The 27,545-nt window shown below is 41.7% G+C and overlaps 1 protein-coding gene across 2 annotated transcripts; it reads right to left on the bottom strand.

The window, feature by feature from the left end:
* Nucleotides 1–169: 169 nt before the first annotated feature.
* On the bottom strand, nucleotides 170–26,572 carry MBTPS1 (membrane bound transcription factor peptidase, site 1). 2 transcript variants are annotated; one of them, XM_027466059.3, is made up of 23 exons: nucleotides 26,435–26,572; nucleotides 24,213–24,701; nucleotides 22,430–22,687; nucleotides 21,838–22,041; nucleotides 21,366–21,476; nucleotides 20,023–20,132; nucleotides 19,523–19,639; nucleotides 19,372–19,439; nucleotides 18,217–18,319; nucleotides 17,278–17,429; nucleotides 16,065–16,226; nucleotides 15,341–15,485; nucleotides 14,067–14,255; nucleotides 13,353–13,525; nucleotides 12,362–12,477; nucleotides 9,663–9,819; nucleotides 8,661–8,785; nucleotides 7,582–7,659; nucleotides 5,028–5,168; nucleotides 3,225–3,356; nucleotides 2,829–2,955; nucleotides 2,033–2,163; nucleotides 170–996 (listed from the first exon to the last, which is right to left on the bottom strand). In XM_027466059.3, exons 2-23 carry the CDS (start codon nucleotides 24,397–24,399, stop codon nucleotides 800–802), a joined length of 3,183 nt encoding a protein of 1,060 aa, XP_027321860.1. In that variant the 5' UTR covers nucleotides 24,400–24,701; nucleotides 26,435–26,572; the 3' UTR covers nucleotides 170–799. The 2 variants fall into 2 exon arrangements, with proteins under 2 accessions (XP_027321860.1, XP_027321861.1); XM_027466060.3 differs by having other exon boundaries at nucleotides 26,335–26,461.
* Between the last annotated feature and the right edge of the window lie 973 nt (nucleotides 26,573–27,545).

Below are 27,545 nucleotides of genomic sequence, written 5' to 3'. Positions count from 1 at the left end.
TACAAATAGAGAGCCCTTACCGTGGATTGTCAAAGTCCCCATTTCCCTGGTAAGTGAACATTTGTTTTAAGGATTAAGATATGGGGGGAGACTTGGACACAAGAAAATTTTCTCTACTCACCAGCCTGTTCCCTCTGACTGGCAGCGGAAAGAAAAGCCATGTAGCACGTTGTCTCAGCTTCATATAGATAACATATTTATTGAAAATCTGCTTCACCAACAATGGTGAAATCATGACCAAAAATTACAAAACATCATGGTAGTTGGCTTTATAAAAATAAACTGCAGGACTATGTCTCACCGATTTGTACTAGTCCCTCCTGCCCCCTCCCTCCTTTACCAATGTAAGTTGTACTCTTCAGCGTTAGAGCATTCTAGAAAATTGCATCCCATCCAAAAAATGCACTTGCGTTCCCTTAGCAGAGGTTCTTAAAGTGACTCTTCCCCCCGCCCTCCCCAACAATAAATATAGAAAATAGCCTCTAAACAAATAAATTTTAGTTTGGTCAGCTTACAAAAAAAAAGGTCCATTTTCCCCCTCGTGGGTTATGTAGTGACTAAGCAGCCTTCTGAACAGTATTCAAGTCTTTGGTGGGTTCGGCTGCTTAAAGCTGCAGTTTTATGTACAGATGATCAACTGAGGTCCTGTTATTTTCTCTCCAGAAACCAAAGACTATGAGATGATGTCAGATGCGTAGCGCCAGCACGATCACCGCATTCGCTGCTCCTTCACTGGGAGTGACCGACCATCCAGGAAAGCAACTGGTAGAAGGAGGTCGTCTTTGGCAAGCAAGAGCTCTCACACAGAAGGCGTCTTTGGTGGATGAACCTGTTGCATAAGCTGCGGTCGCTTCACTCGCGGTTTCCGTCTCTTTGGCCTGCTCTTCGCTTTGTTGATCTGCACTACAAAGAACGCCAGAACCACCATGGCACCAAGGAAAGCAAAGACTGGAATGGTCTGTCCCACGTCCTGGTTGTACCGTCCGGGCATTATACCTAGACAGGCAGAGCAGGGAGGTTTGGAAGTGACAAATGACCACAGGAGCTGCAACTTCTTAGCAGTGTTAACGCTATCTAGCAAAGCGATCCGATGGCAGTTCTTATTCCGAGACAAAACAGCCATAATCAGATTACATTTCAGACAGGAAGATTAACAACTGCAGACCAATTAGCGAAAATAAGACAGGATGCTAACTAACTTCACAGAAAAGCACCAGCATTTCCACCTTGACCTACTTCGGAACATCAAAGCATAACCCAGATTTCCCCTGCAACAACCACCTTCTGTTCTGCATTACAAGTGAAGAGATGCAAGCACTTGATCGTAACTTTACCACTAAATGTTTTCTATAAATGCCATCAAACCCTCACGCCATGAGAAAAGGGATTTTGTTTTGCTCCAGAGACTGCACGTGCACGCAGCAAGGACGAGCTGCACAGCCCTTCCTTTTTAAAAGGCACCATTTGGTCGCGCAGCTCGGGCTGGGAAAAGAGCATGCGTGAGGCTTTTAGACAGCTTCCAGCTGGGCTCACGGTGCCGAGCTGACAAGAAGAGCACCATTACACTAAAGCTGTTTCAAGTGCTCTACATCATTTGTTAGCCTAACACCTTCCCCAAAGCACCGTTCAGGAAAAACCCTTCTGGACTCTGCTTTTGCATCTGTGCACTCACAGAAGGAATTTTAATTAGGAGGTTTTGCATTACCAGGCCACAGCGCCCAAGGACAGGGCTGCTGCTGCCTACCACAGGTCTGAACAGCGCCAAAATAAGCCTGGACTGGCCAAAAAAGCACCCAGCAAAAATCTTACTCCCTGTATGCCATATGACTCCTTCTGAATAAACTATTCATATGTAAATATATTTATCTTTGGCCCCATCAGTCTCTTACAACACAACCCTATTTGTATTTGCATGATTTTCACAACTGAAAGGAAAACACGTGTCCTCCCTCGGTCTGCTCGGTGTTTGTTTGTTTTGAAGACTGTATAAAAAGCAAGCAAGACAATATTGTTCCAGCTTTTCAACCCTTACCTCCAGGAATGTCCCATGCTCCGCTTTCGCCAGGGGACAAAGGTCTCACTTGGGGTCGGTTCTGTCGAAAACTGGGCAGGGCCACTTTATCAAGGTCAATTGATAGTAACTTCTGATGTTTCCAAAGGTTGCTAGAAGAAATGCAAAGACAAACGTCTGCCCATGTACTTCAGTAACACAAGGAACTTTGTAGAAACATCCGTAGAAACCTTGCTGAAACCTGCATCTTACTCACTAATTCAGACCCAAACCACAATCCTGTCAGTTCTTTATGTTTTGCAGCTTGCAGGCCTCCAAAGTTCACTGCAGATGTCACAGGGACACTTTTAGACCAACAACTATTTACCAGCAATTCTTCCTTGCACGCAGACTACCAAAAGCTACCATTAGGAGCTTAACAGACAAGCATGCTGACGCATTTGCTTTTGAGTGACTGACAGAAAATACACCACAAGGCAGAGTTGGGCTAGCTATCCAAGAAAGTGCTTCAGAAAAGTATTTCAAAAGCACGTGGTGATGATATATTTACGCAAGCCCTTTAAGTTGGGATCACTCAATCATAACAGTGTGTTGACCTGTGAAGCTGTTTTTAAAATCAGTCGGTTTTGTACAATACAGTGTAACCATCAGGTGAGTCAGAATTACTCACTGAGGAGGCATTCATCATCATTTCCTCTCTACAATCTGGTGTTTCTCTAGGAAAGGAATTCCAGCTGTCCATTGTAAAAGCAAATGGAACAAATGACTCTTTTGCCAAACTTAGAAGCAAGACTCTGTACAGAAATGAGAGACAAACCTGGGAGCAGTTTCATTCAAAGGCTGTGGTTTGGCCCAGGAGAGGTGAGGACAAGCAGGAAGGGAACGGGGTTTAGGGTCTCCCAAGTGAGCCTCGAGCACCTTTGAGTATCGATGCAGATGGTTACCTGCGATTCACAGTAGAGATAGACTGGGTTACCAAGAGACTGGGAGGATAAGAGAGTTCCTAACATCTCCCTCTGCCTAACCAGAGCTGCTGTAAAACCAGGAGCTCGTTATGGTACTGACTCACAGCTAACTCTCCCGGTTAGAATAACAGAGCTCACCCCAAGCTGGCCCTAGTGGCACGTAATTCAAGGGTCTGCCTTGGTCTGCCTCAAATTCCACCCTGACAGCCCATTGGGTGCTGGCTCTGCTCGGTAAGTGAGGCTCTCACCTTCCATCCGCTCCGGGAGAGAGGCGCCCACTCCTGACGGCGGTCGCTGGCGGTTTTCGGAATGGCTGAGACTTGGCGGCGTCACCCCGTAGGACGTGTACTGCAGGAGGGAATCCAGGAGCCAGAAGCAATCTGTGGATTTCACAGCCCCGGGCCCCAGCACAAAATAGGCATTATGCTACACTTCAAATGGCTTATCTTTCTGTTAAACAGGATATGGCGGCATTCAGAAGCACAAGGAATTTCTCACTGTTGTTATTCTCCTTTTGAAGTCCTAAGCCTGATTTTGGAAAGATGCAACTTTCAACCCCTCCTCCTCCAACTCTACACAAACACAAAATTAATATGTTCAGTCTGAAAATTTCTTGTCTTGTGTACCAAATCAGGCTCTTTTGGGGGAGGAAGTCATAAAATCACATCTTAAATATGGGAATTCCAGTTTGGACAGAGCCAGTCAAGCTCCTGCAAAAAATTACCATTTTTTTTCACAGGGAGCTCTAGGCTTCTGATATTATTTCTATGAGGGAAAGAGAAGCAACTATTTATTTATTTATTTATTTATTTTTAAGATGACATAATAAATACGTTGCAAATAAAATTAAAAACAAGGTAGTTCCCCCCCCCCCAGTGGAAAGCTCTGACTCATTTGCTTTCCCAAGCTTAAAAAAAAAAACAACAAAAAAACACAAAACAAAGGAACGGGAGAGGTTCTGGCTACATCCCAGCTGAAGGAAAAGGAGTACCGACAAAAGCTGTTGGTCCCCAGCCTGTTGTGGACCACACCACAACATACTTCATCATGGTTTTCCTTTGCACTTCAACAACATACAAAACCTTGTGTTGATTCTCTCCTGATTTACTGCTGCCTTAAGCCGGAGCTACCTCTAACGCACGTGCACTCCACCTGGTTAACACCACAGTCCCCCGAAATTTCCATTTTCAGGAGTGGGACAGTGTCTTTCCAGCCATTTCCACCATACAGCAAAACTACTTTTCTCAGAACTTCTCAACCCAGGGAAAAGTTGGCTGGGAATGGGGATTAATCTTCATAATCCTGGTGTCCCTTAAACCTTCACCTTTGATTGTTAAAGAGGTCAATCAGATTTTAAGGATTTATATTCACAAATGCTAGGAATTTACCTCAGTTAAAGCTACTGATGTCTCTGCGGGAGACACAGCTGCTGATTCGCAACTCAAAAGCTAACTTTAAAGGATTTTTTAGGAGCCTTCCACTTTTTCCTTGCTTCATAGGTCACAATGAATTTGCCAGCATTAGGAGGTCACAGAGCATTACTCTATTACTTAATTTAAAGCTGCACAAAAGGCACCAATCTGTTAGTGTTACAGCAAGTCACTGGAACCCATCCAAAGACAGACAAGGAGAAACCAGAAAAACTTTAAAGATGATGTTTGGAAAAGACAGAAATCAGCTAAAGATGGAAAGCTCACTTTGGCAGTAAGTTCCTTTAAACTCAAATAAATTAGGCAAGGGATGGAAGCCCAACATTTTAAAGTATCAGTGACAAAGACCTAAATAAATAAATAAATAGATATCTTAGGTCTCATATATATATATACATATATATATATATATATATATATATATATATAATTTATGGGGCACACTCTAGTTACAACTGCACCTGACAGCATTTTCAATAGAGTTCCACAGAAATGAAGCTATATCTCACATAGGAATTTTTAGAGTTTCCCTAGAAAGCAGCTGTTTCTAGGGGGAGCTGTAAGAAACCCAGAGGACATTTGCTAAGAGAGTAATTCTTTCTGCGTGTCAAATGTACACACCTTTCTGTCGATGGCTGTCATCCAAGCAATTAGAGTCACCATACAGAACAATTCTGCCACCACCTTCAGAAGGAACTTGGTAAAGTCCCAAAATAGGGACATTTTCAATTACAGCAGTCTCCTGTTTTAAAACTTCAAGACCTAAAAGAAAGCACAAAAATTTCAGAGCCTGCAAAACGTCAGGTTTTCTACAGATCAACACAGTCTACATTGCAAACTTACAAACGCAGCTATGCCAGTCTTTGTGTCACAGATATAGGCAAAATGTTTAAAAAAAAAAACAAAAACAAAAACAACAGACATGGTGTTAAGATAAAAATCAAACTGCTCCAAGACCCTGATTGTGAAGTTTTCTGCTGACATTAATGTTTTCCTTCTTTCGCACAGAAGCAAATAAGAGACATCAAATCCTGGATGAACTTCAACATTCCAAAATCAAAAATCCTAATATTTTCAGCACCAAGTTTTAAATCAAGCTGATCTACCTTAAAAATCACATTATGTTGTTTTAGTCCTGCAGAAATCTACAGAACAAGGTAACTTAAAAATCAGCCATCACAACGCATACTGCTCTTTGCCAACATACTGCTGTCATGCCTACCTTCTCCTACAAGAAAGCTTACTATGGAACAAAAAAGAGAATAGGGAAGTTCCATGAAACAACATCTGTCTCTCTGCAAGCAGCAGCTGCAAGAAAAGGACTTTGACTTAAATCAGTCAAAGCCCATCTTGAAGACTGCTGGGCTTGCATCTCTCTGCAACTCTGCAGTACCCACTTCCCTTGTACTTCACCTGCTCAGCTTTCAATTTAGGAACAAATAGAAGTATTGTTTAGTGAGGATACATATGCCAAAAGGAAAAAAAAAAAAAAAAGTAACATGAATTTTCCCACCTTTGCCTCTACAGCAACCTTTGGCAAACTGCACTCCCTCTTTACCCCAGCTGCTCTTTGAATTGGCAGGTAGAGCCAGGTTTTGTTACATCCAGCCCTGCCATGGTTCAGAGATAAGCCTTTTCCAAAACATTTGCACCAGTATCACAAAGAGCAATTTGGAAGTATCATTTAAAGCCTGCATCCAAAAGCACTGTGCGTGACTGAATAAACTGGCAACTTCAAACACATTTCCAAAATATTTACAATTTTAATCAGTGAATGAAAAACATGGAAAAAGCAACCAAAGGAAGGTCTCGTGGCATGAATGGGTAGGTGCAGCAAAACCCAGTGGACACGTGGCTGTAAATCTGCCCTTTGCATCTGACAAATCTATCCAATTGCTTTTATCTCCAGTAAACTTGAACGCTGCCATAAACAGCAAGAAAGAAAACACCCCAATTCATTAAGATACTAAAATGAGTTCTGTAGAAAACTGATTTTTAGTTTAGCTTCCCACCTCTAACACCCATTTCGAAAAACAAAGTAAGATGACCAACCTCAGAGTATTTGAGTCAAGTATTTAGTCTCCTTTACTTTAGATGCTGCCTTCAGAGAACAGAAGCAAAACATCGAGCTCTTTTGTTTCATGAATTGAAATGAAAAGGATTCAGAGAAAGCAGGTGCAGCAGGCTACTTGTCAAATGCTGTCTCCCTCCCTCTCTCACACAGAAATACCTAAGCCATCAGCACATAGCTTTTCAGGGGTACCACCTGGTCTCCCAAAGGCTGACATGGATGAGCTCCTTACTGCTCCAGAACATTTCTCTATTAAGTAATCACATGTGCCTATTGCACACTAAGTCACACAAAACTCCAGTGCACTTCCTCATCTCCTCTGACAGCTTTTGGCTCGTAGCAGAAGCTATGCACGCACTTCTGCTCCCACATTCAAATCCTCTACATCCATAGACACAAACCTGACCCATGATAGCTTTAAGAGTCCTGGTCAGCTAGTCCTACACAGCATTTCCTAAAGGCTCTTAAAAACAGGTCTTTGTTGCCTGCTGCTCTTACAGCTCTGAATCAGTACCTCAAACTCAAAGGTATTGAGTTTGAGTACCTCATCAACTCAAAGGTATTACGATAAAACTTAAGGGAACGGATGCGCACAGGGAACAGATCACTCCTGTCTGAAAGCTCAGGCTTCCTGTGTGCCTAAAATGCTTCCCTTGTGAGAATCTAGTAGGTAGTAGGCGAAACTTTGTCTAACAAAATCCTTACCTACACCCTTAGATCATCACAGCTACCATAACGCTTAAACCAATTTTGGCAATGATTAGAGTAATTCTGTGTACAAATATATTTTGGTATCACTTGCAAGGTGTGAGAAGCATGGACATGGAACACAATCTCCTCCCTAAAGCCACACACACATGCAGATGTGTTTACATACAGCAAAAAACAGAAGACTGCACATATACACTTGAATATTGCTGTACTATATAAAAACTGTGTATACAGTCACACTGCAACTTCCTCTATATATCCAACTGCCCATTTTACACAAAATGAAAAAATACTCAGCCTTTTAATGCATTTTTCACTCCAGTTTTTGCACCTTTAGGCTTTGTAACTTTGCTTTGCAGGTTCTACTTAAAACGCAAAGAAGAAAAAGCATACCTTGATCCTTAAAGGTCTGTGCAATTACGATGCCATCTTCTGGAAACTTTGCAATACTGCATCCTGATGCGTAATTCACTGAAAGACATCACAGAATTGCATTTACAGACTGAAAGTGATGCTTCCCCCTTCCCACCTAATTCAGTGAGCTGGCAAAACAAGCACAGAAGAAAATATTCCCAGGAATATTTAACATTTATCCAAAGTTGTGTATTTTGACCAATACATATAGATAAGGCGTTTATTTCTAAGTGCACGTTTACCAGGTTCACCTCTACGTACTGCTTTCAAGCTTTTCCATTTATGAGACTGAAACTGCTTTTTTTAAACTGAAAGGCTTCATCAAAGGCAGTAGCTTGCACTAAGAGTCATTATTTATAGAGAGAACCTGTCTCCTTCAGTCAGTGTTGGGGAGCGTACAGAGCCCCCTGTGCCTTCTCTTTTCACATACACATTCCAAACGAACCAGTCAGAAGACAGAGATTTAAAAACAAAGCATTAAAACATTAAGTGACTCGGTCAGAAAAAAATATAATAAAGACTGGCTAGACCTAGACAGTCTGAAAGCAATCAGGTCATGGACCTGTGCCCTAACCACAAAGTCTGAACTTGAAACTAGTAAAACACACTCATTTCAGGGAAATCGATTCAAAAGATCACGAGAACAGGGATTTACAAAGCTTCTTAGGATGCTTTGATGTACATCTAAATTGGAGTATCCCAAGGAAAGACTCCCAATCGATTTTCTTCCTTCAAAATCTAAGATTTCCACTTAACTGCAAAACTAAGATTAACCCAAGACTTCATCTCGGCAAGCAGTATTTATAGTACAGACAAATGCGGATGCCCCAAGAATATCCTTCACCTGGAATTCAACCATAAACTCAGGACATTTGTTACCTTGTCTGAAAATTTATTGGATGCAGGAAACAATCACATAAGCATGCTTATCACTCTCTTCACTCAATTTCAGAGCAGTTCCCTCGACTCTCACTCAAGCTGATCCTCACAGAAACTATTTTCCAAACAAGCAACCTGCTGTTCACAGCCTGTTTTAGGCAAGGGACTCCGGTACTCACTTTCATGGTTTGCCAGGGTGAAGTCGCCTTCGTAGAGCCCGTCACTAAAGGCCATGTTCCAGACAGACAGCAGGTCGTTGAGAGCCGGTATGTTCGCACCTCCAGTATCAGGCATCCACCACTGTCTATAAAAGTAAGTGTAACACAGTGAATTAGTATAAAAAAGGTACTTCTAGTCTGTATTATGAAAAATCAGGTCTCTCTCCACACACAAACTTTTTCAAGTCACTAAAATAATGAACTCAAAACTCTCAAAGCCTCATTTAACTCTGGGGCACGTGAGCAGCTGTATCTCTGACACCTATCCTGAGCAGAAGTAACATAATATTAATGTTGTAAAGTTCTCACTACATTCCAGTTTCATAGAAAACTTTGTTTTGCTACAAAGAAATTCAGTCTTCGGTTTGGTGTTTGGCTATGATGAGGCCAAAATCACAGTCATGTCATTTGCTTCTAGCTTTTTCTAATGAAGCAGTGTTACTTGCTCCCAAGTTGCAGAAAGATCTTTCTAGCTTAACATAAAACAGGCTGAAACCACAGTAATTAGAAAGGTCTTTACCATTACCATTGGTATTAATTTATTTTCCCCTTTATAAAGCACACTGGAATAATTTCAACATTGGCTGCACATCCCAGTGATACAGTCTGCAAGCTACATTTCTTTTTTATTCTGCTGTCCAAAGTGAAAACGTCTCAATTTTTCTTTGCCAGTCTCCAATTTTTTACTTCTTTCTACTGTAAACGTTTTCCTGGGCTTTAAAAACAAGATTACATTACCAAGGGTGGTTTCAGGATCACGGTAAAATAGGAAGCTATTCTCCTTAAGCTCTGCAGCTTAAGGTCAGTTTTGCTCTTGAGGTACTCCCTTCTTAGAGGCAGCTTGAGAAGTGCTGCAGGTACTAAGGCACACTGTATCCCCTTTGGGGTTTTTAGGACAGTTATGTCCATAAAACACCAGTTCTATGACATTGTATTTACTATAGAAACTAAAGAAAGAGCTACCTTGTGTTTTCATCATAAAACTTGACCTTTCTCATCACAGATGTGTTGTACCAGTCACTGAACACTATAAGCGACAGGCCATTATCAACATCCCTCCTCAGCTTGGTGATCTCCTCCGGAAAATACTCTTCCTCGCTGTCCACCATCAGTAAAGTCCCTGCATGTAAAAGCAAAAGCAGAGCTCACCAGCCTGTTCGTTGTCACGTTATCAGTATTAACACAACCCATGCAAAAATTAACACAAGTGGGTATTTTGCACAACTGTATCTGCACGACTCATGACTGAAAAGCACGAACAGGAAAAGAAATACTTTATTCCCTAAAAATATGGTTGTGCTTTTAGATTACTCCTAAATATTAACCCATCTTGCTTCTTCACTTTCTGATTGCTCGGTGGGGTGGTGGAATCTCCATCCTCAGAGGTGGCACAAACCTCAGCAGGACGATACCCTGAGCAATCTGATTAAGTCCTGTAGTCCTTGCAACCCAGCCAATTCTGTAGCAGTCAGTGTTTATGAAGTTTAGAAAGCCTTCTGATAAAGGCCCTGCAGAAACCAGGTTAAGGATCTGGATGACAGGACAGTGTGCACCCTCAGCAAGTTTGCACACAACAGAAATTAAAGAGAAGTGATAGATGGACCACAGTGTTAAGCTGCTCCACGGAGGGACCTTGACAGGCTGGAGAAATGGGATGACAGGAACCCTGCACAGCTCAATGTACGGAAATGCAAAGTCCTGCACCTGGGAAGGAATGATACCGTACACCAGTACCCGTATGGGCTGACCCTCTGGGATGCTGCTGTGCAGAGAAGGACCTGGGAGACCTGCTGGGTAACAAATGGGAGCGTGAGCCACTGATGCACCTTTGTGGCAAAGGACAACAGCACTGTAAGCTGAATTAGGAAGAACACCACCAGCAGGATGACCACCAGCAGGATGAGGGAGGTTCTTCCCTCTGCCCAGCAGTGGTCAGACAGTTCTGTGGTGCTGTATCCAGTACAACAACTGTGGACATGTGGAGGAAGACAGAGCTGGGATCGTTTAGGCTTGAGAAGAGAAGGCTGCTGAAGAATCTTACTGACGTGTATAAATAAATGTCTGATGGGAGGGAGCAAAGATGATAAAGCCAGGCTATTCTCAGTGGAGACCAGTGAAAGGCAAGTGGCGATGGGTGCAAACTAGAATACAGGAAACCCCATTTAGACGTAAGACAAAACCGGAATGGGTTGCCCAGAGAAGTCACGAGGTCTCCATCCTCGGAGATGCTCAAAACCTGGCTGGACACAGTCCTCAGAAACCTGCTTTGAGTAAGGGATGGGACTAGATATCTCTACTGAACCCTTGCAACCTCAGCCATCCTGCCACTGCGCACTACCAACAACACATCTATGTTCAGAGGTGCCAGCAAATGCCAGGATCACATGAAGTCCTGCTACCTCTTCCAATTCCAAAGCAACTTCATTCAACGTGGGTTGCAAGATTGGAAGAGATGTCTCTGCTTCAAGTCTATTCCCCTGAAAGCACACCTGTCATGTAGCTATTTATAAACAGATTTAGACTGTTTCTGAGCCACATTATTTGCCCCCTACTGCTTCTACTGCAGAGCTTCACCAGAGTTATTAGAAGACTATTTCAGCCATTTCCTCATTTCATGTACCAAATTTATTCCACTTGCATATTTCTGTTCCATTCCCTCCTTAAGTGCTTTCTCCTTCACCTCTACCTACTTGCATTTTTCAGGCGCAGAAAGCACTCATCTCCTACCTTAATCTATTTTGGCAATCTAAAAGCCAATCTCCAAGCTTTTCCATCTTCCTAAGGAGAAACATGAGCTGTAGCTGACAAATCTGTGCACGCAAAGCAGACCTGCCCTTGTAATAAATCTAGAGGTCTCAGAGCAAACTATTTTATTATGCTTTTAAGGGCTACCACTTCTGTCTCCAGTTGCACATCTGCTGAGCTCAAAAAACAGCAGTGCGATATTTACTGAAGAATCAAGAAAAACAGAAGATCACTAGAGACCACATTTCCAGAACTACAAAACTGTCAAGAAAACACACCCTCTTCTCTTTACAATCCACTGGAGAAATGAGAAACACCCCAGACCAAAGAAGAAGAGGGCCTTGTCGGAGCCTGTCAGGGTTAACTAGAAGGGCATACTGAAGCAGAAAAGACCATGGACAGCTCAGTTTGCCTCCTGACTAGCAAATCTATCAAACCTCCAAATCCAACACAGAAGAAACGAACCACACTGGTCTGTGAGCATGCAGGGCTGTAGAGAATACTTTGCCCCGTTTTATCTATCCACAAAGACCAAAGTTTCAAAACGCCACTGCTGAGAAAACAGAATGGACACTTTCAATTCGAGTCTGCAGTTCACCCGTGCTTCATTCTGACTGTGCAAAAACCCAGCAAGTTCAGTTCTACCTCTGTGGGACTGAATGCAGAGGGGCTTTTAACCTACTCAGAGGTGTTTTCCTTCTCGTTTTTTCAAGATAAGGATACAGAACTGCACTAATTCTACTAGACTTTGCACAATTTAGTATTAGCATATAAATAACAGATACAACCACTGCTGTAATATTTTTCTATCTAGCATTCTATCTCAGTTCCCCAGAACATTTTCGGTCTTCTAAAACACAGGCCATTTTAGGAAGAAGTTAACAGTGCTGAGAACAAGGCAATTAGCACGTGCTTACCATACTGACTTGCATCGAAACATGTAAACGGGGAACCAAGAACTTCAACAAAGTAACCCATGCTTCTTAGGTGCTGGTACATGTCCCTGAAGTTTGTGTGGATGTGGTCTCCATTCCTTAGGACAAGGGAAAAGATTGTTGAAGACATTTTACTTTGGCATAGAGGAATCGGATTTACATCCTGTAATTACAGATTAGTTCCTAGTTTCCCTTCTGAAAGGTCCATTTGTTTCAAAGGATAACCAGTGGTTTTCCAACCACCATCCCTTCTTTGCAAACTTCTTCCAGAAATGACAGTGGTTCTGAGTGCTATGAAGATAGGTAATACAGTCAAAGCCAGAGACTGAGAACATCCCTTACAAAGCACAGTTCTGTATATTTACAGCATGTCACAGAGCAGCACTGCTGCATTAAAACCAGATCCTCTTCACAGGACTTCCTCCTCAATCAAGAACCAGTAAGAGCAGTTTTAACCACTAACTAGAAGAAGTGCACAGGAAAACCTGCAAATAATTGCTGAACCTCAGCAGAGAAGTTCCTAGACAACTGGTCAGCCATTCCTTGCTTCAATCTTTCCAATTTCTCTTTTTTTTTTTTTTATTTTAAATAAGTGAAAAAAAAAAAAAAAAGCAAGTAATAAAGTGTCTCCCTCAGTTCCATGGGAGAAATCTCAGAATCATCATAGATTCAGGGCAGAAAGGAACTATGCCTTGAAAACAAACCAAAAAAAAACACAAAACAAAACAAAACAAAAAAACGGGAAAAAAACAACAAAGTGTCTTAAATGGGTATTTAAAAAGGTTTTCATTTCATATGAAACAAAAACCAGATAGAATAACAACAAAAACCTGCACAAAAAAAGCATGCAGAATTTAAGAGATTTTCTTGGCATGCTGAAAAGGGCCAGGGACCTCTGGCATTCAGTGAAGTTATTCTCTATCGTTAATACACAATCAAGAAATACTGATTTAATAGAAGCTGAGATAAATACCAATCCAACGGATCATTCTTCATCCTCAAATTATCCCTGGGGAAGTATCCTGGTGGATAACGGAGATTATGATATTGATCCCAAAGGACTCGCTTGCTACGAGGCGGAGTAGGAATAATCTTCACTTTTATTGGAAGCTTCACCGTTGACGTCTGCTCTGCACCGTTCTTAGACTGAAGGACAGAACAAACCACAGTGAAATTCATTTCCCCCACTTAAACATTCACCAGTTAACTGTGGAGTGTAAAAGACTGAAAAAACAGAAGTATCAAGTCTATTTTTAGTAACCAGTACCAGCTTTGGAAACCAAGAGCTGACATTTGCTTTGTATTACCGTTGTGTTTTCTGCACTCAACAGCTTATATTTCTGCTCAGAATGTAAAGTACTTGAAATACATTACAACTGTCATTTGATTTAAACATTCAAAACCTTAAAATTTTCTTGGGAAGTTCTCAGGAACTTAAGGATGGTTCTGTGAGAAAGACACTTAAATTGTCTCTTTTTCAAAACATGTTACGTAGAATTCATAATAAAAAAAATAACATTAAGAAGATCATTATTTGTACTCCTCAATTCCTTGACCCCAATTTAACTTATGCATCAAATTACAGGACCAGACTAATCCCATAAAAGTAAGTTATCTGTATACTGTGAAGCAGTTTTAATAATTAACACCACTTCACACACACACACAAACAAAACATAGAACTCACTTTATTTTCTGCAGGAGATGATACTGTGATCATAACGTGACCTTGAGCAATGCCTTCCCACGATGCTGCTTTCTTCGCTACCGAGATAGAAATTGCTAAGTATCCAGACCAAGGCCACAACACAGGGGAATAGGAGAAAGCCACTTCAATATTATCCCCATTTTGCGGGAGGTAGGGCTGCCAGTCTGGCTGTGAAATGAAGACAGGACATTGGTAAGACAGTACTTGAAGTTACTAATTTTTGTGCACACAGCCCTCCTCCTCTGCCCACAGGAATAACCCATCTTAGCTTTTCTGAAGATAATGTCAAATTACAAAAAGTCCAAAAAGATACATGTTGTGCCAACAAATTAACGTAACCATGACAGCCTTAATGATCCAAAGCGTACACCTTTCAGAGGCAGGACTCTAGGAAGCTCTATGGACAGCATGCTAAGTGCACCCAATTTAATGTTTTGGGGTCCTATGCAAAAATGTATTGGCAAAGACATTAGATTTCCTTTCTGTAACAAAACAGGTTATGGCTCTAAGAGATTCAAGCAGATCACACTAGGTGTGTCTGAACATTATAATTAGCTAACAATATTGGATAAGAGCTTCTATACCCTTTAGTGTAAAGCTCAAATACAAAACAGGCTTTGGGATTCACACTACCATATTGAAATTAAGCTCATTTATATTGGCTAAATTTTTGAGATATGGGCCTTATGTAACTTGGGACAAGTTACCTATCTGTTCTATATTTAACCTTACTTAAAGCTTAATCAAAAAAAAAAAAAAAAAAGTTTAATCCTCTCTTTTCAACAAAGATGTTCAGCATTACTGGTATAAAATAACAGATCTTGCAACAGGCCTTGATAACCCAACACATTCAGGTTGTTTTGACCACATAAGAGGCACAATTAGTAACACCAGGATCCTTTACTGAGATTTCTTATGCTCCAGACCAAAGAGATGAGGAAAGAATATCCAGAAGATCTTAAATGCTATCAGAACACAAAGAAATCTCTAAGTGGAATCAATCCAAACTGGTTTTACGAAGACAAAGTACTACACGCCCCTGAAACCAGCACACTGTTGGAAAATCTGCAGATAGTTCATGGTGACAAGTCTTACTAATCTGGGTGCGTCCTTTAAAACCAAACACTCCACATCTCTTGCTCTTACCAGTAAAAAAGTTTATTTGTTCTATCAAATGTATAGCTAAAATAATCCTTTCTGGGAAACTTGTAGTAATGTTAATAGTCAGGACTTGGAACAATGTTGACTCTTACCTTGTCCACAATTCTCCCAGTGACTCCCATGCCATTAAGGATAGTAACATTAACAATGGTTGGCATCCCTCCGTAATATATGGGCTGAGAACAATAGGGCCACATGTAGGGACATTCTGTCAAGTCAATATAGCTTGGACTCAAACTAAAAGCAAAGAGACAGGAGGCAAAATTAAAAAAAAAAAACACAGTAGGGGTACAGGCTGCTATACAAAACTGATGTATGAAAAAATTATAGCTAAAACATGCCAGTCATAGTTACTGTTTCAAGCACTTCCCAAATATGTCCGAATCTTCCTTTCCCCTCTATTTTTTTTTTTTTTTAAAGTTTCGTGGTGTTTTTTTCTCCACAATGCAAAAGAAACTTTTCAGCCCAGTGAGAACATTCTCATTCTGGAAAACTAAAATTGGACTACTGTCCCATTTTGTTCTAGGTGGCATTATTCATAACATCTGAGAGCTTAAACTGAGCCTAGAAGAGAAAGTAAATTCATCTTTCAAAGACACTTCAAGCCCCTACACTACTCTACCCTGAGTAGAATACAATGACTTTTTATCCCCTCTCCTGTCAAAATCCATACTTCAGGATTACGTAAGATCTATGCAAGTTCTTTGTTGCATAAGCATGGGTTGCTTAACTGAATTTCTGGCATATCACCTGCTCTCTTAACAGAAATATAGCAGATTATAGTACACTGTTGATTAATTGAGGATTAAAATTAACCTGGCCTGTGGTTTATAGCTGTTGAGGATCTGATAAGCTCTCAGGAGATCCAACTTGCCATGTCCTTGTTCAAACATGTTGACTCCGGGAAGTCTCCGTGCCGATGCAATAAGTGCCTGCTTCATACTTGCTGGATTCACCATTTCACGCTTCTGAACTGTGCTGAAATAGGAAACAATAGATCACATTAGGTGGCCTTTATTATTCTAATTTCTTGCTTGTCTTGCTTACTGTTCCGCCTGAAGTTGTCATTTCATTTAAAGCAAATGCAAACAAAAATTAGGTTGTTGTGAACATCTACAGTTCCTACTTGTCCATTATTAATTGATTTCTCACTGGCATTGCTGAAGATGAAAATAGAAGTGACAATTTTCTGACAAATTTCTCTTGAAAACCAGTATTATTACATCAATTACATCCTTACAATGTGCTCTATAACCAGCTGTCATTATAACCAGGGTAGTATTTTTACATGCTAAGTAGAATATTCTGAAAATCCAACCCTCTGTAACTGGCAACTTGCTGGGATGCTCCTCTGCGTAGCTCTTTCAGGGGTGGGAGGTGGGCAGAAATAGCTTTGTTGTCCAAAGAAAAATGCATCATTTTACAGAGGAAATACAACGATTACTTCAAATTTTGGACATAAGAGTTGTGTTATTTGAAAAACTCTTCTCTCATCTTTAGGTAGTAACAGTGACAAGTACAAAGTAGAGACTTGCAACTCCTATCTTCCTCTTAAATTCTTCCACATGCAACAGATAACTTACGCAACCGGATAATAATCATAAAAGCCCACACAATAAAATTTACGAGTATTTAGATAGCTACCTGCTGTAGGTGCCTCTTCTGAGTAGCTGTTCTTCTACACAAGCAACAAAAGCAATTCAAAATCATCAAACACTTAATGAATTCACTTTGTAAAACTGCTGTCCCTAACTATATTTTCAAATACATAATTATTCAAAACAGTCCCAGAAAGGTTAGAGCCAATCAGACAAAGTAATGCCTCAGGTAGGAGAAAACCAATTCCATGCTTTGAGATTGTTTTTGTAAACATAAACACCATTTAGTTTCATTTGGAGGGTTCCTTCAAGGTTGTTTGTGGTTTGTTTTTGTTCGGTTGTGGGTTTTTTTTAATTTTTTTTGTTTGTTTTGTTTTTTAAATGACCCTCCTGTATTGGAATCTTTTAAGGGACTCTTATTTAAGCCTTACCTTACTAACAAGGTAACAGCTCCTGCTACGACAGGAGATGCTACACTTGTCCCAGAGAGAGAGCGGCATCCGCCTTTCATACCAGACCCTCTCACGCCAGAGCCGTAGGTAACAATATCAGGCTTCACTCTACCATAACCTCCAGGCAGCTCCTGTGAAAAGAGAACAGATGGATTGGTGCCCTAATACATTAGGAACACTGCTTGCTTCATTTGGACATTTAAACTAACTAATACAGGTAATTCAGCAGTAAAATGATTTACTAAATCAGCTATGGTTCAACTAAGAGAATGTCATCTAACACTTAAAGAAGGGCTCAAACTGCGTATGGCAAATCCTCAATTCAGGAAAGGGACATCAACATTACTGCCAGATCCTCCAGTATCTGAGCATGAAACTACCAACTAAACAATAACCACTTTGCTACCTGGCTAATGAGAAGCAGTACAAACAGAAAATAGTACATAATAGTGTCCTTAATCAAGATCACAAAGCAACCTAATCTGAAATCACGTGTGTGGTACCAGTCACCCCAGTTCAACAGTCAACTGCAAACGGAAAGGATATGAAGTAAGCACAATGTTACACATAGCACCCGGGAAGCTTAGGATTTAAGGAAAAGTGCTGGCTTCATTTCTGCAGTGATTTGTCCTCACAAGAAACTCCACACTGTGATTCAGAAGGCACTGGGCATTTTAGAAATACCTCAGAAATGTCAAAAGCAGCCAACATTAATGATGAGTACTCCCAGATAGAGTATTAAGCTTCTTGCTTCAGGTCTTACATCATTCTCTTACAAGTCCTAGCTTCCATGAAATCTTCTATCACTGTTCACTCCACACAAACCAGCTGCACGAGATTACCCCTCTAAAAAAGGCTCCCTTTTGAAAGCGCTTATTTTGGTTGCACATGTGGCTGGCCACAATTAAAGTATCTTACCCAAGTGGTCATTCCCCGAGATGAAAAGCGAGCTATATTGTCTTCAAAGTCAATGCCGCCTACTCCAATCACATCCATCTGGTCAGCCGGGTTATTCAGAGTCCTAGAACAAGATGGGAGTTAGCAAGACAATAAAAAGAAAAAAAAAAACACACACACATTACCATAGCCATAAGTTTATACAGATACGAGGGCACATTGCCACCAGATTTTTGTCAGGCCTTCTTTCTATCTAAACTGCACAGAAACAAGTTTTGGTCCTGCCTAAGACAGTTATGCTCTATGACTAAAAGCAACTTCGCAAGCACTTAATAACTCACATGTAACTTACACCAAACCATGTATCTTCAAGACAAAAAAAATAAAATCAAATCTGTTCTTAGGCATCTATTTTACAAATACTCTGCAAATAATTCTTGCTTGATCCTTCTGTGTTCTTCAAGTCTGAGATCTGTTCTCAAAGATGTCTGCTTCTACTACTGCGGCAGTATCAGTTGGAAGCCCTGCTGTTCTTTTACTAACTTTTCACTGTCTGAATGAAAAATATTCACCTAAGTAATTTGCAAATGTATTACTAAGGCAAATGATAGAGACAGAGGTGGGAGTCTAATTTTGGTCACTTTCTATAAACACATTACAGCAAAAAGGAGGAGACAAAACCCTCCAGTACAAGCACAACTACTTCCAAAACCATGTAAGAACTTATTTGCCTTTTTTTCTTCTTGCCATGGGCAGGGATGTCACCCACTAACTCAAGTTGCCAAGAGTCCCGTCCAACCTGGCTTTGAACACCTCCAGGGATGGGGCATCCACAACCCTTCTGGGCAGCCTGTTGCAGTGCCTCACCACTCCCTGAGATACGAATTTCCTCCTAACATCTAATTTTTAGTTTAAAACCATTCCCCCTTGTCCTACCACCATCTGCCCATGTAAAAAGTTGTTCTCAATCTTTTTTATAAGCCTCCTTTACGTACTGAAAGGCTGCAGTGAGGTCTCTCCAGAGCCTTCTCTCCTCCAAGCTAAACAACCTCATCTCTCTCTGCCTTTCTTCATAGCACAGATGCTCCAGCCCTCTGATCATTTTCATTGTACCGCCCCTGGACCAGCTCTAACAAATCCTTGTCCACCAGAACACAAGAGATCACCAAAACTTACCCATACAGAGGGCCGTCATTGCCAATAGCAGAGACCATGATCACGTTGTTGGCAGTCAGCTCCCATACCTACACACAAACAGCATTTACAACAAGGCTCTGCCACCAAAAACCGTTTTGAACAAACAAGAAGACTATTTCCTCATACTAACCTTGTCAACAAATGGATGATCCATGAAGTCTGGCCCACCAATACTTAGATTCAGTACGTCTATCTTCTTTAAAATTGCGTAATTAAAGGCATCCAGAAACCAAGATGTATATGAGACCTGTATAAGACAGCAGAAAACAAAAGCTATCAATGGAAAAATCTAGTGATTCCATGACAACACAGACTTCAGAAAGATGATGTGAAACAACACAAATAGAAAGCACGAAACTAACAGCAGTTTCCTAGTATTTCTAGTGCTCAATATGCGTTTTTATTTTCAACATTATACAGATAAATCTTTAACACATTATTTCTGAAAAATATACCAGATTTGGAAATTAAGACATCTTGTACTAAGCTTCTTTTAACTAGAAAGATGTATCCTTCTCACTTAAAGAACATATATCAACATTTACAAGTACTTGCAGTATTCCCAAAGAAAAGGATTAAAACAGCATTAATCTTAAAAGGCAGAAATTAAAACACCTATAAAGATGCTACCTGGTTATTGGTGAACACTCTGAAGATGTGCAGTTCTGCATTTGGAGCAAATCCCTGGCATTCTCTCATGCTGGCTATCACACCTGCTACAAAAGTCCCGTGGCCTAAACCTATCACAGACAGAAGGGAACAAAATAAGATGTTAGAAGACAAATCATTTCATTGTTAAGGATTTTCATTGTTAAACACCACCTATACTATAAATCACATTGATCCAACAGACTTCACAACAAACTGCTAACACTGGGTTCACTCCTCATCTTCTTAAATTGCATTTTGCTATCGAATTCAGAGGGGCCAGAATTTCCAGCTGATGAAACCTGGAGCAACACACACTCCACAGTCTGTTCCTAGACCTAATTGCTATCAACGACACCAAGAGCCACACAAGGGAATCACAACAGATTATTTTGGGAAATGCAAGTCACCAGGCTAGCATACGCACATGTAAACTTCTTAAAAGATGTTTATTCTGCCTCTGCAATAATCATATTTGGTTAAGGGTGAAAAATATGACAAGAAAACATTTTTTTCCTCTCCTCACAAAATAATGTGTTTTTTTCTTTAGGGGACTGCCTGCTCTATATTTACACGCTCAAAATCTGCCTGTGCAGCAACCATCTGGCCACAGCACTAAGAGGAAGTGTGACCAAAAGCAGGTGCCACAATGCAAAGAAATACTGTGCTTAATAAAACCATGGAGGTGCACAGAACACTGAGCAAGATACAGATACGCATTGAATTCTGATTGCATTAAATTGCCAGCTGACTCACTGACCCAGACCGTATGAAATGAGTAACTGTGAAAGCACACGGTCAGAGCAAGTTAGGGCCAACACATGAAAAAGGAACACAAATACACTGCAGAAAATAAAATGTTCTTTGGAATGTCAATGGCTATGAGCCAGTATTGACAAATGCCATGAAAATTATATAGACTAGAAAAAAAATACAGAAAGCTCGTGAATCTTGAATTAGTTTCAGACTGCACAGTAAAGAAGGAACATACTCCCCCTCCTAAGTATGGAAACACATATGCACTGTGAAACGGCAGAACACAATGTTTTCTTCCCCTGACATTTTCCAAAACCTATGATGAAACACCACATATGATTAAAGGAGGCACACGCAACACCTTCTTGGAATCTTAATGCTATTTGTTGAATTTGGCAAGAGTACAAAGCACTCAGGATACTGAAAAATTAAGCATAAAATCTCAAGACATGTAGTTTCAACAGATGTTAACAGATGTGTTGCCACCACAGCAGCAACAGCAGCTTTGCAACACAAAATAGCACTCATCACCTTCAGGAAGGGTCTCCCAGCTGTGCACAGTAACTCACCGTCATCCAAGGTTCTCTCATTTGTCCAGTTTGTTCTCTCCTTTACATTTTTGAAATGGGGATGTTTCTCACTCAGCCCGGTGTCAAATACAGCTACTCTTACGCCAGCACCTAATAAAAGAAAAGGATTGTTTTTTATTCAGCTTCATAACAAATGTGTTCTGCCAAGTGAATGAATACTTTCATGTTTAATCTGCACGTTCACTAAGTTGTGGATTTAAAACAAAACTCTTACTCCTTTACAGAAATTGAGCCACAGATCAGAAACCACGACTACTTCCTCGTAAGAACAGTACACACACACACACACACACAAGTGCTCTGTAAGCATACAGGGCACCTCAAAACAAAGCATTGCTCAACCTTTCCGGAACTGGCATCCAACGAGATTAATACTTATCAGCCAATTGACATTTCCTTGCGCTTCACTTGCTTCTCAAAGGAAGTTATTCTAAATCAACAAACGGCATACCCGTGTAACCCATTTGCCAGAGGACATCCGCCTGCAGAGTCTGAGCAACTTGGCGTGGGATAGCTCTCAACAAACGCCTGCTCGAATGACGACCTGTGGCGTGCCAGAAGCCAGAACCTAAAGAAAGACTTGCTCTTCTCAAGGGACGAGACGACTGCCATTTTTGAGTCCACCTGGTTTCATTGCAGTGCAACATAGGATCAGCTACACAGAATTCAGAAAGATTAAAAAAAAAAAAAAAAAAAGTATGAGGAAAAACAAGATTTGCTGTTTATGCAAATATCCACATCACATTGTTACAGATTTATTTTTTTCTAGATACGTTAATGGTGTCAAAGTGAAAGCTTCCATTTTATCCACTAGGGATATACTGATCCATAATGTCTGTTAACTAACTGCTGCAAAAGAAACTTTTCTATGTTGAAGATGCACTGCCATGCTTTAGGAAAGTTACGGCAAGACCCCGATAATTTGTAGGCAAACAAACAGATTGCTCTAAGTTAAAGAAAAACTGTAAGACACTTCCCGTTTATGCAACAGTCCTAAATTTTTCCAAAGCACATCTCATGCAACCACACACAGAATTACTTACAGTCTGAATATTTGAGTGATCGGAAGACCTTCCGCTGAGGTGTTACTCGCTTGATGTTTGGATGATCTTCTAGTGTCAGTACTCCATCCTTCTGTTTCTCGTTGATCTGGATCACTTCAAAATCACTGGGATAGTCACTGGCTGGGTTGTTGCGGGGTACAATCCTCCAGTTCTCGATATCACTGCTTTTTAGTGCACTTGAAATAAACTTACTTCTAGCTTTAGCTGTGAAGTATCCATTAAAAGCCACAATATACTCTGGAACAAGAACACAGATCATCAGAACTGATGTTTAAAGTAGCTTACTTATGCATGCACTTCTTAAAGATCTCAACATTTCTTTATCCAGAATTAATAATCACAACTTGAGGCACTTTTTTTTTTTTTTCGCTTTTACAGGTCTGCAATTTATTTGTGCACTACATAAAATTTTTGCATGATGAGATCTGTAAAATATTATAAAGACCTTTGAAAGGAAGGCAGAATTGTAAATAGCATGGAAAGGTGAAACAAGTGGGGTAAGCAGGGGAGAAGGAACAAGTTTGCTGTCACATCCAGCAGTACAGGATGACATTTATATCGGCATATCTACTCATATATACGTCAGTTTGATATGCCAATTCAATATGCTTCCTCACATGCATGAATTAAAATCATCCAGCCTCCACACAGTATTGAGTTTTAGAGGAAATTACTGGCACCACCTATGACTCACACAAAAAACAAAGCTGTCCCCAAGAGCCCAGTCCTTGACCTGGATTAGGGACTCGTGGGTGCACCGCAGCCCCAGCACACACGGCCACATTTGCCTCAGTAAGCCCCTGGCTAACAAACACACAAGATGTCATTGCTGGTCTCTTGTGCATGTGTAGGTACATAGCTTCGCTAGGGGCACATTATGGGCACCCAAGGGAATAACCAGACACAGGGTCGAGGGATGAATTAAGGACAACTCAGCTACTGACTTCTGATACTGAATCAGGTGAGTCAGCACATTACATGACCCCACAGTTTCAGATACAGCAGAGATGTTGTCCTAAATGGCAGCTGTGCACCCTGCAAGCACTGCAAACGATATGAGCTCATTGCTCATCCTTCCTCCACAACCTGTTGCCATTCATAGACCACACATTCATTAAATTCATCCTGCAGTTCTGCAGGCACAGAGCTGCCCATGCCAACAGACCGCATTCTACACCCTGTTACTGTTTGTTCCCCCTGCCTCTTCACTGGCTGGCTTTGTCCAGCCTCACAGACCTTCCCCAATTCAGCACCCACCTTTGCTCTGCTGCTCCCCTTTGCCATTTCAGGAGCGGTATCAGCCTTAGTTTGCCTTTCATCAGCTCCCTTTGCACTTATCTTTCTGATTTCTTCACAAACGTACTATCACTTTCAAACTTTTCCTTGACAAACCCACACATTTCTCGTCTTTCTCATTCCTTTGTGGCCCTCTTATGCACATGACAGCCTTAACCATACCACCAAGCAGGTCAGTGAACAACTACTAAGCACACCAAAGTGACTAGACCAGACCTGCCCATCAGAGCCTTCACACTGTTTTCACTTTTAACCTACTCTTTACGTCCCCCCTCTTCCTCTTCATGTTCAAATTTTGTGCCAGGTTAAACCAAGAACCTTTGAAAAAAAATTCTCAATTTAAATGCAGGTAAGTTAGCAGATCTACTCATACAGTCTCTGAATACTACAACTGCACAAACACCACAGCCCAGTAACATGCCCCTGAACTTCACATGGATTTTTTTTTAATGCTTAACTCTATTACCATGTTCCACGACTGTTGAAGTGAATTCCACTTCTAGAGTAAGGCGAGAACATCCAGGACATATGTGAGCCTCATGGGAAGAATTCCCTAGCCTGGTACTGAAGTGTTGTTTGCCACAGAGTAAAATAACAACCAGAACAAACCAGATGTTTGCAAACTTCATGGTCATAGAAGAAAATGGTCTCATTCCAAAAATTCCATATAATCAAATCACACTTTTCTTCTTTATAAACTAGTTCATTTTTGTTTCAGTAAACACTGCTTTCACTGTGCTGCTCAACTGGATATTCTTAAAGCTGTGTCCAAAGTATCGATTTCATGGTCTTTTGAGGTAAAGCCTAATAAACAGGCTCATTTCTTTCTACGCTTCTTCTCCATTTTGTCCTGAAAGATGTGGTCACTCGGGATATGGTAGCTGAGTCCTGTACTCCATTGCTGATGGCAAAGTTAACTCCCTAGAAGAACTGGCAAAGTTGTTTACAAGCCAACCTGCAAGGCAAGATAGAAAACAGTTAGCTTCAAGTTTGTGTAAACATATAGCATGGAAATCACAAAAGATCGTTTGTCAGCTAGCATTAGAAATAGCAAGGAAAAAAGTCGTGTGTGCGTTTCAGTTAGCAATTTTTCAAGCATGCTCGAGTTTCTTCCTGGCTCACACCAGAGCATCTGTGAAATACACAGGTATTAACCTGGCAACAGAACAGACAGCAGCGACAACCAAACTCTACCACCCTTTGCGTAGGTGGAATAAGAAGAACAAAATGACACGTAAGGCCTATTAAAACGAAAAAAATAAGAAGCAAAATAAAGTACTAGCATGATAAAAAGCATCCATAGACACTCAAAAAAAGCGTGGCTTTTTTTTCCCTTCGCATCAGGAACGTTGTTGATGGAAGTACTGCTACGGTACATAATTTGACACAAGGAGAATCAGGTTTAAATACTATTTCAGAAGCTGGTGAGGACAAGAAATACTGTTATAGGAAGCAAATCTGCAGTCCCTATACTTGAAAAGAGATTACCAGCATGAAAGAAGCCGTTCAAGTTTTCTTGAGGTGCATTACCACAACCTGAGAACATCAGGGCAGAGCTTAGAAACGTAGTAATGTGAAGTTAAACATTTAAAGTGTTTTCCACATGGAAGGGAAGCTGCCTCCGTTTGCACTCCAAAGCAGAATAAATAATCAAGAAAAAGAAAAAAATAATCCTAATGTTTAACCATCAACTGGTAATTAAAAAGCCATTAAAATATGAAGGAAGAGAAACATTTTTGTCTGGTCTGCCAGACCACATGGAAAAGCCACAGAGAACAACACAGCCCCACGGCGACCAGGACTGAAAAGCAGGAGCCTTATTAAGGACCTCACACCGTTTAGGAGAATGTGGGACCAATCCCAGAGCAAATCCTTGCACAAAATGCATCAAGTCTCCATGTGACAGCTGCCGCTTCCCTCTTTTTTAAAACCCTGAAGTGTTTCTTTGTCACAGCAGCAGCATTTCCCTCTCTTTCCACCTGAGGGATAACACCAAGCTGCGCTTACAAACTTTTCTCTTCATCCCGAAGCTGAAGCTGAAGGTGGTCGTGGGACTCTACCAGCTGATCTCTGCACACCTTATCGCCTCACGGGCTAACAACCCAGGCGCCAATAAAAACAAAAACCAACTGCAGGAATTAATAAAATAAAATAAACACAACTATGGCATCTGAGGGAGAGCCGAGCGAAGGAGCAGCGCGCTGACAACCCGGAGCGTGTGACTCCCTCGTAACACACATGGAGATGGGGGCATGTCCGCGCCCCCAAAAGCAGCCCCCGGAGCCGCCCTCCCCCCTAAAATTTTGGGACCCCCCAGCGGAGCCCGGAGGTGCCGGCCGGGCCCGGGGGCGCTCTGCCCGCGGCTCTCTCCGCTATTCACCGCCCGTTACCGCCTGCCCGAGGCCTCGCAGGGAGCCCCCGGCCCCTGCAGGGGGGCAGCGGCCGGCCTGAGGTGCGGAAGACCCCGGGAGAGCCCCGGGCAGCAGCCCCCGGAGCGCGGCTGCGAGCTCCGCAGCGAAGCGGGGGTGCAAACACCGAAGGGTGCAGACACCGGGAGCGCAAGCAGCAGCTACCCTCAGCCCGGTTACCGCTCGCTCTGAGGGCGCGGCGCTCCCCACACGCACGGAAGAGGCGCAGAGGACGCGAGAGCTCCGCAGGGAGCAGCCGCCGCCTGCCCGCCGCCCTCACCGTGCCTCCGCCGCCGCCCCGGGCCCCGCCGCCGCCATTTTGTGCCCTGTTTACCCCCCAGATCTCGCGAGAGCCCGGCGCATGCGCGGCGCGGGGCCGCTGAGGCGATGCCGCTCCGCCCTCAGGGCTGGGGAGATTTCCATCAGTTTTGGTTAAAAATCGCTGGGGGTAAAGGGAAAGAAGGGTCCCACCGCCCACCTGCTCCTAGAATACCAAGAGCACAGTTTAAGAGGGAAATATGTTCGACTAGCTGAAGAATTTTTTGTTCTTCTGATCCGTTTTTCAGTGGGTCAGAGCTTCAGACGGTTGAATTACAAATAGCTGCTGGGCGATTATTTAACAGTGTGCACATTTAATACCCCTGTAGCTGACTAACTGCTCTTAGCTGTATAACATGATTGCTTTTGGGAAGAGTAATTCTAAATACACAGGCTGTGTTCTCCTGCATATTTAAAAATGAAAGGAGTTGCGGCTCTGCATTACTCTGGAGAACAGTTCTTTGAAAAGTAGATTATTTAGATATAACTGAATGGACTTTAACTCCTGTGAGGAAATCTGAAGATACAATACTGTTAATAGGGAGTGACAAAGCCAAACACAAAGTACAGCAATAGAAGTGTTATCCAGTTTCATAGCAGTATTTAAGCCTTTGCTAAAAATAAATGCATTTTTCACCCAGCCTCTTTTAAATCCCCTTTCTGAACGCATGTAAGTCATTCTTACACACACCTAATGCATAATTTTGAAACAAACAGCTGTCAGGGCCAGCTGAGTGTGGTCTGCTAACCAGAGATCACGCAGACCAAACACACTAACGAGTTCCTGCCCTGATCCCTCCTTGCCTGCTCCTCTCCCTCCTTCCCCGCAGAAAGGAGTACTCTGGGTTGCAGGAGCACAACAGAAACAAATGTCAAGGGAGAGAGCTCCCTTGACACAAAAAATTGCAGTTGTACAGTAAACCAACAATCATTTTTCTTCCTTTGCAACCCAGCAGCTATACTAGGCATTTTCACCCTCATGAAAGGGGGGGGGGCTGGTTTCACTGTATTTAGGATCAAGATTTTTAAGAGTTTTAGTCAAGACTTCATATGGCACAACTTCAAATTAGTTA

This window comes from Anas platyrhynchos, chromosome 12, assembly GCF_047663525.1.
Source record: "Anas platyrhynchos isolate ZD024472 breed Pekin duck chromosome 12, IASCAAS_PekinDuck_T2T, whole genome shotgun sequence".
Classification (NCBI taxonomy): domain Eukaryota; kingdom Metazoa; phylum Chordata; class Aves; order Anseriformes; family Anatidae; genus Anas; species Anas platyrhynchos.
The sequence above is the reverse complement of the archived record's forward strand: the minus strand, read 5'-3'. Positions and strand labels throughout refer to the sequence as shown.

Coding starts and splice junctions, on each gene's coding strand:
- MBTPS1 (XM_027466059.3), bottom strand. CDS start 24,399: ATGAGACCATTTTCTTCTATGACCATGAAGTTTGCAAACATCTGGTTT. Junction 21,477..21,837: donor CTGGCAAATGGGTTACACGG/GTATGCCGTTTG, acceptor TTCTTTTATTAG/GTGCTGGCGTAAGAGTAGCT. Junction 19,640..20,022: donor GAGTGTTCACCAATAACCAG/GTAGCATCTTTA, acceptor TGTCTTATACAG/GTCTCATATACATCTTGGTT.